Raw genomic sequence first — 12,105 nt, forward strand, 5'->3', positions numbered from 1 at the left:
AAATAGCCACTAAAGACAAATATTTAAACTCCTAGAAAAGCAACATTCAGCCTCTTTGATTGCAACATGATGCTCAGAATGTGTTGCAACGTACATGTCTAAGCGTGTGATGTTAGTGTAAGATCACCTTATTTCTTTCTATGATTAAATTCCTATAGAAAATGTACAAATTTATAGCAAATGTACAACAAGAATAATTTAACTTATTAGATAAAATAAATATTTTTTTTTTATATTTGTTACGGTGCTTTCTATTAGACTTTAAATTTATTATATACTTCTATATAATTAAAAGCTATAACTCACTGACCAAATAAACATATTTTAAAAATAATATTTACGAGTCACTTAGACTTAAAGGCTTAAAGCCTATTCTTGATTAGGCTTATCATGTCTTTGATTTTTCAATACCTTATTTAATATCTAGTTCCATAAAAATAAAAATAAAATAAAAAGTTGGTTGGGTCGTTGTTGAGTTCATTCACTTTATCTTAAGATTTTTTTCGGCCTCAAGAATACCATATCCTAAGATTTGTGGTTTGATGATCGACGACGTATCTTTCTTATCACCATCTTTTCTTGTTTGTTTTTCCAACAAAAAGAAAAATTCTAAGCCTTCATCTCTTGCAGATGATGGATCAGACTAATCAAATACCATTTCTGGCTTATAAGTTATCCAATGAAAAGAGGAGGAAATATGTAAACTTGTAAAGTAACAAAATTGACAAAAAACTGAAAAAGACAATAAACATAAATTATTGATATTCGGGGTAATTTTGTAGAAGTGGCACCAGATTATATTGTGGCAGTTAATGTACATGTTCTGCCTGACACATGTACGAAGAATGTTGATAGGAAACGTATTAAATTATTTTTTTCCCTAGAATTATTTTAAATATTCAATAGTTTAACCTAATCATGACTGAAATATTTAAATTAATAATAATATAAAAAAATACTAAATATTCGAGAATTTTTTACACAAATATAATTTTTTTTTTATAAAAATCACGTAAAGAGAATCCGTTACACATTATTTACAAGAGTAACACAGTTTACTGTTCATGCTCAGAATTCGGTTCCCCAGAAATTGAATTCTGAGTAGCGTTATATATATATATATATATTTATTTATTTATTTTTTTGTGTTTTGGGTTTATGTCATATATAACACTACTCGGAATTTGGTTTTCCGGGAACCGAATTTTGACTGTCAAAATTGACGATGCTAGTCACAGAGAGCTCATAATTCGATTTTCAGAAAATCGAATTTTAAGTTTGAACAGTAAACCGTGTTATTCTTGTAAATAATGTGTAACAGATTCTCTTTGGGTAATTTTAAAAAAAAATTATATTCCTGTAAAAAATTCGATATTCAACACACTAATAAAAAAAATTTAAAAAAATATATCATGTAACTGTCACTAATCTTATAAAAAAGTATATACTGTGGCTCACGGTTGGATACTAGTCTACGATTCCTTAAGATTCAAATTTAAAGGTCCCATCCAAAATAGACCCATGAAAACGAATGCAAGTAGGCAACAGATTCCACCGGAAAATAAATAAATATCTATTGGAACACCAATAATGTAGAAGCAACAGATAAACAGCCCAATGAATAATAATGATTTTTCTATCCTTGGTTTCATCGGTGACGCAACCAACAAAATAATATCCATACATACTCTAAGTGGAGTCCATTCCTAGGGTTGTGTGCATAAAAATAAAATAAATAAAAACGACGTAGTTTTTAATTTTACCGTAAACACGCGGTGAAGATATCAAAATTAAGAATTTTACAAAAATAAAAAAAAAATTACTGAAAAGAATAATTTAGGGTTAAAAATATTTACAAGTTGTGACGATAAAAAAAAAAGTTAAGAGAAATAGTATGAAGCGGCATGGAAAGCGGCAGAGGAAAAGGTAGTGTGGCCCCACTAAGAAGCTTCCCAATGAATGTAACCAAAAATTAGGAAAGTATCCAATTCCTAGCCCATACGCCACTCCAACTTTTTTTTTTTTTTTTTTTTTCTCTATTTAATCCTCATACGCTGTTTCCTTCGCCGATCACTCACTCACTACAACACTCCACATGGCCACTTTTCTAACGCTCCTCTTTCTCATCTCCGCCGCCGCCGCCGCCTCCGGCAGCCGCACCTTCGCCGAAGACTTCCTCCGATTGCCCTCCCAATCCGACAACGACGACAACGACCAGGGCACTCGCTGGGCCATCCTCCTCGCCGGCTCCAACGGCTACTGGAACTACAGGCACCAGGTCAATTCATCGCTTTATTTTTCGTATTTTCGCACCGATTATGAATCACTATGAATCGTTTCAATTCAACGTTTCAACGCTAAATAGATCAAACTATCAACTATGTCTCTTACTGATCATTTCACCTTGGATTTTTCGTGATCACTATGAAATAGTACTCGTTTAGGTCGTTTATTATAATAATTTGTGATGTCTAGAAAGTTTTTCACATGTCCGGTATTGAATTGTTTTTGTAACAAAAATATCCAAACGTACATCGCGTTACTTCAGAATCAATTGTAATCAAAATCAGTTTTTTCACATCCGAGCACGCATTATATATATAGATGAGATTCTTAAAGCAAGAATTTTTTATTATGCGAATATCTAATCTGGTTACTTTAAGTATATTCAAATTATTCTGCACATGTATATACAGTCCCTTGTGATTTCAAGTTTTCTTTTTGTATTATTATATTATTATTACTCTGATGATTTCTTGTAGTTTCTTCCTTGTGCCGATGGAATGAAAAATGATGGAAGTATGGAACGAAGTGAGACATGCATATCGTGGCATGTTTGTGTTCCAGTAATTAAGATTGGCTAACTAAGAAATGAATCTATTATATGCTAACTTATTCTTGTCACCTGCGATTCTCCTGGAAAATATCGACCCAAACTGTTGATTTTTAATTTAAAGTTAAAAAAATAAGGATTATTACATAGTTTTAAAAACCGGACCGGTCATCGAACCGGTTAAGGTACTGGGTCAGTGGGTCAAAGGTTGAACCGGTGGGTCACTAGTTGAACCGCATGACTCAATTTTTATTAAAAAATATTTATATTAAATATATTTATACTTATAAATTTTAATAAATTCATATCTTATTTTAAATTTCAATTTTTCTATCTTATTTAAAATTATTTTTATTTTTATTTTGTAAAAAAATACATAAAAAAATTACATGTTAAACGGTATATTAATACAAATTAAAAATATAAATAATATGTACATATATAATATGCTTGCAATTAATATCACAAAATAATATTTGTAATATTTACATAGATATTGCATTATTAAATATATAATTTAAAATTAATAATATACTGTAAAAGTTATTTAAATTGTATATATTGCAAACAAATATATTAGAACAAGTAGTCAGTCTTATATTTAATAAGACTCCTTGCTTTTTCATTAAGAGATTCAGTTTTCATTATTATTTTTGTGATTTATGGTCCCTTAAAAAAATTTAAAAAAAAATAAGAAAAAAAAGTGGTTGAACCGGTTTGACCCACCGGTTCACCAGTTGAACCGAAAAATTGACCGGTTCAATCCAGTTTGAAACTGGTCGACTGCATAACCGATCCAACTTCAGATTCGAACCGGCGGACCACCGGTTCCCGGTCCAACCGGCCGGGTCGGTCCGGGTTTTAAAACACCGATTATTACACTTGTGCGCTTCTTAGTCATAAAATTGCACCTATCTCCCTTACTTTATATATTATTCTTATCTTATATGTTGACCTCCATTGTTTTGAAAATTACAGATACCTACCCTATTTTTATGTAAGGATCATAGATTTGGATTCCCTACTGATGGGAAAATAACTGCACGGGATGCAGCTCCATCTTTTACCATAGATTCCCCCCTTTAATCATACTTTTGTATAATGGATTAGATTCATGGTTCAGAAACGAACTGCTGGAGATCTTGATCCAAGGATCATACACATAGTGAGAGAGTTACGAAAGAGATAGGTGTAATTAATCATGAATGATGCGAGTTAAAGAGAAGTGCTACGCAGACACTCTTTCATGTGGGTCCCACTAGCTTGGAAACGGGACCTACCAATGGGACCCACATATTTAGTGGGAGTGTGGGACACATGAATTTACTCCAATAAGAGACTGCATGTAGAAAGAAGAGTGTGATGTTAACATTTTTATACTTGTAAAATTTATTATTGATCCCGTACACAACACTCAAATTGGTCTGTACGAAAATATCTGTAATTTAGTCTATTTATGTAAAATCATTTATAGTTTAATCTCTGGCTAAATTGAAAAGGAATGACACATTTAAAGATAAAAAATATGATATTTCCAGCCACTATGGACGATGTTCATTTTCAATTTGGTCCCTACACCACTATTTTATCACTCCAACCAACATAATTACGACATAAATTGAATTTTGTAATTTTTTTTTTCTTAAAGGGACCACATTGAAAATGTGAATCATGTATTGGGACCAAAAATATATCATAATCTTAATAATTTATTTTACCATTTTCTGAATGTATTTGATTGTTAAGTCTTGATGTTTAGTCTTTGTTGTTTTATCAGGCTGATGTTTGCCATGCCTATCAAATACTGAGGAAAGGTGGCCTGAAAGAAGAAAACATTATTGTTTTTATGTATGATGACATTGCATACAATGAGGAAAACCCAAGGCAAGGAGTCATCATTAACAAACCAGATGGAGATGATGTTTATGAAGGAGTTCCAAAGGTAAGTTATGTTAGTTTTTTAGCATCCCATATGTTATTGCTATTTCAGGTTTGATAGATTCTAATATGGACTGTTTTATGGCAGGATTACACCGGTGAAGATGTTACTGCTAATAACTTCTATGCTGCTTTACTTGGAAATAAGTCAGCACTTACTGGTGGCAGTGGAAAGGTTGTGGACAGTGGCCCTGATGATCATATATTTGTATACTATACTGATCATGGAGGTCCAGGGGTGCTCGGTTAGTAGCTCTGAATTCTTTCACAGAATATTTTAAATAAAGTCATGGGTTTTGTAGGTTGTTTATATGGGATTCAGTATGGTATAGACCTTGATTGAGATTATAGCTGACAAATAGTTTGTTTACTTTTGTTGTTTGGTTGATTGTGTTGTGTCTACATTTGCTTGATTGTGTTTGAGTATAATGAAACCTCTAAGTTTTAGTGTCAAGTATGATTTCCTCTAAGTGGTGTTTGTGTTCTGTGGTGCTGGGTACGTTCGTACAATAAAGTGAAATTACAAACATATAAATGATGTATCTTAATAGAATAAAGCGTTTCAAAATTACCTTTTGTTTGTTGGAACTTTTTTTATCTCTAATAATTTGTTGTGCTGTATTTTCAATAAGAAAAAGTTGTTAATGAGAATTTACGCATTATGCATCATAGCAAGACGATATTACTTATTTGTGGATTGATTAATGGTACATTACCTTAAGATCTAAGTGATTATTCAACAAAGTTTTATGGTAAACATTCATCATGTCTTCTAATACAACTTTTATTTATAATGGTGACATTTCAAATTGTACTGAAATGAAAATCATGCATTGTTGTTTTAAATTCTTATTTCTTATTTCCCCGTTATATCATATTGGCACCCATTTTTCTAGAGACTTTTTAATGTCCCGTGATTCAGTAGATTGAATGGTCTCTCTTTATTTCTTTTTTGAACTCATTCGCAATACATGTGTGATGTGTGGGTAACATGAAGGGTACATTACAGTTACCAGAGGAGAAGAAAAAAAGAAGAGGGAGAGAGAGGTGTAATATATGGTCTTCAGTGTTTTTGCTATCCAATTTGTCTTGACCATTGTTTCTTTTCTTAACATTTCCTATTGGATCATTACATGACAAAGTGGTTCTTCCTACCATCAATATTAATTTCTGCTCCGTTCTATTTCATACTTGGTCTTTTTTGGATTTTAGGGATGCCTGCTGGTCCTTACATATATGCATCTGATCTGATCGAAGTCTTGAAGAAAAAGTTTGATGCTGGAACGTATAAAAACCTAGTAAGTTACCAGTAGTTATTAATATCATTATCATTTTCTTAATTTGGTGCCAGTCCCTGTTTAAGCTATTTAACTGTTTTATAATACCATCATCATGTTTGTATTTGATTTTTTGTTTAACTAAATCTTTGAATTTATATATTGGTGGTGAAGGTATTTTATCTGGAGGCATGTGAATCTGGAAGTATCTTTGAAGGTCTTCTTCCTGAAGATATCAATATTTATGCAACAACAGCTTCAAATGCAGAAGAAAGTAGTTGGGGAACATATTGCCCCGGGGAGTATCCTAGTCCTCCCCCAGAATATACAACCTGCTTGGGTGACCTGTACAGTGTTGCTTGGATGGAAGACAGGTATGTGCATAATAAGGAAACATAATTAGATCACAAATGAGATTAATGTGATGCAATACTTATATACCCATGACCCATGCAATCACAAGTAGTTCAATGCCTGTGACTACTCTATTGTGTATCAGTCTCTGTGAGAGTTGTATATACCAATTGCTTATACTTTGAAATACTTTTTATAATAAAATTATTTTTATTTATTTTTGCACTTGCTCTTTTTTTTTTTTTTTAGCTCAGAAGAATTTTATTTTGCACAAGTAATGTAAACTTTTGAGGTATTAATTTCAATTTTCTTTAATTGTGAGCAGTGACAGACACAATTTGAGAACTGAAACTTTGCACCAACAATATAAATTGGTAAGTTCTTTTTGCTAACGTGATTTAAATTTTTAAAGTAAATTGGTATAAATTGAAGAATATAATTCAATTCCTTGATTGCTTCGTTACAAATGAGATTTTCTTTTGTTGTTGTTTCTGTTAAGTTCTTGGTCTAATTTTATGGACAACCATCGGTAGATGTATCAAGAGTTGTGTGACTGATGCTTTCTTTACTAATGTGCTTTCAGGTTAAAGATAGAACTTTATATGGAGATGCATACTATGGCTCTCACGTGATGCAGTATGGTGATGTCGGGTTCAGCAACGATATTCTCTTCCTATATATGGGTACCAATCCTGCTAATGATAATTTAACTTTCGTGGATGAAAACACCTTAAGGTCACGGTCACCTCCTTCAAAAGCAGTCAACCAACGGGATGCTGATCTTGTCCATTTTTGGGAGAAGGTATCTTGTTTGCTCAATATTTATTCTTTATGTTATGAATTAATTGCTTGATCATTTCCTCATCAATGACAACCAATGAACATATGTTAAAAGCTGATAATGGGAACAAACCATATTTGTTTGATTAAATTAATTAATGATCCTGAGTGTTTAGAGTAGAAGTGAAAGAGTTAGTGAATTGGATAGCATAACCAGATAGTTATTTGTATACAGTAGAACTTAACTAGTCAGATATCACATCTGGGGGGAAAGTTCGATAGATTTAAGTACATCTCATGCCTTATTTTATTGAAACTTGATAAGTTGCCAGTAACCTTTTTTCCCTTAAATGTTTGGCACTGAATGCTAAAACTACAAAAAAAATAAAGGTTAAAATTTAATGCCACATTTTATTGGCCATTATTATATATATTCTTGACTTCATCTTCACTATTCATTCCCAGTTTCGCAAATCTCCTGAGGGATCTCCCAGGAAAAATGCAGCTCAGAAACAAGTTCTGGAAGCAATGTCTCATAGAATGCATGTAGACAAGAGTGTGAAACTTATTGGGAAGCTATTGTTTGGCATTGAGAAGGGTCCAGAATTACTCAACGCTGTTAGACCAGCTGGATTGGCACTTGTTGATGACTGGGACTGCCTGAAAACCATGGTATAATTTTTTTCTGATGCCAATATGATAGATAGACTTTTTCATATAAAAATAGAGTTTGTTTGATTACAAGTTATAAGTATTTTTAAGAGTTTTTCTATTAGTAAAAGTTCTTTATTTTCTATAGAAAAGTTCTTAAAAGCATTTTTAAGCTTGTATCCAAACAAATTTAACGAATAGTAGATTGAGATTCATTGCTTTTTTTTTTCTTGACCCTTGAAGCAATGATAATGTTGTGCTTTGTGATGAGTTTTAATTGCTTAAATAATCTCTTTGCACATGAGCCCTACGTTGACTTTACAGTGGTGAGAACCTGGACAAACCTTCCATAGGTTTCTTGCTTGTCACTAATTCTCTACATTACATATTTGCATTATGAGACATTAACAAATAACAAGAGTAAACATTATTGAACTCGAACACAGAATTGGCACTCTTGATTAAAGTAGAGCATCTTCTTGTTCCCTTTGGTTTATGATAAAGTACACACCTTAATCTACTTTTAATGCAGGTAAGGACTTTTGAGACACATTGTGGATCCTTGTCTCAGTATGGGATGAAACATATGAGATCCTTTGCAAACATCTGCAACGCAGGAGTAAAGAATGAGCAAATGGCTGAGGCCTCGGCACAAGCATGTGACCGTTTTCCTGCCAATCCCTGGAGTTCTCTGCAAAGGGGTTTCAGTGCATAATTCCTCTAATATGCACTAGCAAAGATCAAAGTATGATGATTGTTACATTGTGTTATATGGTTGTATATACATATTTTGTCCCTACTCTGTAAATACAATTGGGACACTACTAGGATTGGGAAAGGGTCTTTACATTTTAGTTTGGCAATAGTGCAAGTACCTTTATATAAATCCATTTCTGAGGTTGTCACTGCAAAGAAAGGAAATTACAAGGGATCATAAAGGATCAATTGCTTTGGAATGTCCACTCATGACAAACAAGGCACAAAGTCATGCATGTATGCCAACGCAATAGTATATCAATGTGTCTTTATTTAGTAGGCAACTTGCATATCGGATTTTCCCTTGTCACTTTGCATCAGCAATGACAACCTTTTGTACAATTATTTTATAAGAATTTATCATGTCAAAATTATTGTTTAATATTAATGTTGGCTTGTATTTATTTTTGTGAAACATTGGGACTAAACTATGGCGGAGTATCTTTACAACAGAATAATTACGATAAAGTAATAGCATGACTTTATTAGTTGTATCTAGTGTTGAGGATAATTATTATTACATGGACAATTTATAGTATGACATTAAATTTAAATAAGAATAATTATTACATTATATTTATGAGTTTTATTGATAATTAATTTTTACTAGAAAAATTTGATTAGTCTTTTTTCTTCTTCTTCCTTTTTTTTTTTTCTAACGAGGCTTTTTCTCGGTCATAGTTCTCTGTGTTGTAAAGCCTGTAGTCAAATTTGAAATAAAATGTGTCACATTTTTAAAATATATCTTCAAACAGACTTGTAATCAAATTTTGTTGAAATCATCATAGATGAAGAGTTTCTCTTAAGTGCAACATTATGATTGGACAGGCTGGTTCTATCAGTTTCACTGGGACCGGTCTAGTTTCTAGTCTGATATCTTGAAAAAATTGAAGCATTTCAAAATTGGTAAGAAACAGATCAAACTTGTGAAAATCGATACAAAAAGTTAGTTAAATTGATCATTTTTAATTTTTCAATTTTCAATTTTATTTTTAATAATTTTTCCTTTTAATTAATCTACACATTTTAAAAAATAAGTAAATCTAAAATAAATTATTTTATTTCAATTATTATTATTATTATTATTATTATTATTATTATCATCATCATCATTATCTTATCAAACATAATTTAGTTATTATATTAACATAATTTTTAAAATTATATTTCTTGTAAATGTATATTCTTTTATTATTTAAGATATTATATAATACTAAAAATATAAATTTAATAACCACTGTTTGGATTATTCTCTTCACTATTTCAATTATTGATTTACTGGTCCAATTTTAAATAGATTGATCATAATATAAGGGATCAGATTAAATGTTCTAACTTAACATAACATTTACCTTAAAAAAAAAAAAAAAAAAAAAAACAGCGAGGCAAAGGATAGAAACAATAGAATTTAAAGAGAATCAAGAAAGGTTGATCTAGTTGAAAAAAGACGAACACACATCTTTAAAAAGATATAAGTTTGATTCTCTTTGTTGAGATGTGAATTTTATTAGTGAATATTTTCTAAGTATCTCTTCTAAACTCTCATATAGAACCTTGAAATCTTATTCGACCCTAGTGAGCTTTGGTAGGGATGAGACTGACTTATAACCTGCCCTAACATATTTAATAAGGTTATGTTTAGATGCCAAAAAATTATTTGAAAAGGTTGAAGTTAAGTTTATAAAAAATTTTATTAAGTTTGATAGGTTAACCTATTTATTTATATAATATAATAAAATTAATATATAAATTACATTATTAATAATATAATTAAATAAAAAAATTTGTAATAAAAAAAACCAAATCAAATTAAGATTTTGTCTTATAGAAAATGAGTTGTATGCCTGAGAGTATGTGAAAGAATGTATGTTAGTTTACATGAGTTGTCCCTACAACTCTAACAAAAAATTATTCTTGTTTTTCTTTCTATGGGTCATTGTACTGTATCCCAATTATGTTCAATATATATTTTTTTTTAATTATGTAAGTTTTAAAAATTCTTAAGTTAGTTTTATATTTTTTTTTTAAATCTAAATTTCAATAATAACTGAGTAATTTTTTTATCACCCAAATTAAAAAATGACCTATAGATGTATTTAAAAAAATTATTGACTTATTTAAAACTAAGTTTATTTTTCTATTTAATATTGCTAATGTAAAATAGTTTAATAGGTCACATTAGATAAATTAAAAAGATTTGCAAATGTATTTAAAAAATATTTGTTAACTTATTTAAAATTAAGTTTATTAAATTATTTAACATTGTCAATGTAAAATAATTTTTTAAATAGGTTGATAGATCAAACAACACTTTTTTAAAAAATATTAAGCTCGCAAAAAAATATATAATAGATAATAGATTAGACTTAAATTTTAATTTTATATAATAGACTCGAGATGTATAATCAAAATATAATCTGATCTGACTTATTATTATCTTTAGTCTCTAAAAACTAATCCACTTAAACTTTATAATACTATTAAAAAAAATATAACGACATAATATATCACTATACTTAATATAGTTTAATTACTATACAACAAAATTAGCAAACAATACTCAATTACCCTAAGGTTCTCATGCAACAATTACTTGATTATTCATGCAATTTATAAATTTATAGAATAGAAAACGCAATACTGAAAATATAAAATCCCCTTATGGGTTATATACGCACCATGTATACATATATAATCTACATCCAACTACCTTAGGGTTCTCATGCAACAATTACATGGTCATTCAAGTAGTCTATACATGTACAAGGTAGAAAATACAATACCAAAAACTTAAAATCTCCTTATGGGATTATATACACACCCTATACACATATATAACCTGCATGAAGTAGATAACCGTATACAAAAGATTCTTAACCGCTAATCAAACGTTTATACAACCACTATATCACATCAAAGTAGCATCACCAAAATTGGGTCATTAACCACATGACCCTCCACTAACTGAACAAGCTATCTTGCTAATCATGTTCTGTTTCTATACAAAGTATGATCTCTGTAATTCCAACCACAAGAAAAATAAAGGGTAAACTTGTAAAATAATCAACATAACATTCACAACAACATCTTGCAACAATACAACATTAACAACTAAATCAACATTCAATGCTACTCAGACTTCACAAATTTCAAGTTGTTGACCGCATCATCATACAAACAACTCGACAACTTATAACACAAACAACTTAACAACTTTAGCATATGATTACACACACACACATATATTCTTAATATAATCAATAATAGGTAACTAATGCATCATCACATACAAAATAAAGAGATATCCTACAACAAAGGTGAACAATTTTAATGGCTAGACCCTATCGAATCACAGTGTCTAACCTATCACAACTAGGTCAACTATAGATAGTGTTAGGCCTCTTATAGTGCCAAGTATATAACTTAATTTGATTTCTCAAGTTTCACCACTTAAACTAAGAAGTATAGTATTCTTGTCAAGATAGAACAACTTGGATATGAACCTATCACAACATT

The 12,105-nt window shown here is 30.4% G+C and overlaps 1 protein-coding gene across 1 annotated transcript; it reads left to right on the forward strand.

Annotated features, from left to right (window-relative positions):
- Positions 1-2,053: 2,053 nt before the first annotated feature.
- LOC109804800 (vacuolar-processing enzyme) lies at positions 2,054-9,004 on the forward strand. Its single transcript, XM_020366661.3, has 9 exons — positions 2,054-2,278; positions 4,611-4,775; positions 4,860-5,016; positions 5,984-6,069; positions 6,223-6,422; positions 6,728-6,776; positions 6,986-7,204; positions 7,648-7,854; positions 8,366-9,004. The coding sequence occupies exons 1-9, from the start codon at positions 2,096-2,098 to the stop codon at positions 8,546-8,548; spliced, it is 1,449 nt and encodes a 482-aa protein (XP_020222250.2). The 5' UTR covers positions 2,054-2,095; the 3' UTR covers positions 8,549-9,004.
- The last annotated feature ends 3,101 nt before the right edge of the window (positions 9,005-12,105 follow it).

The sequence above is a fragment of the Cajanus cajan genome, chromosome 9, assembly GCF_000230855.2.
Source record: "Cajanus cajan strain Asha chromosome 9, NIPB_CcT2T_4, whole genome shotgun sequence".
Classification (NCBI taxonomy): Eukaryota; Viridiplantae; Streptophyta; class Magnoliopsida; order Fabales; family Fabaceae; genus Cajanus; species Cajanus cajan.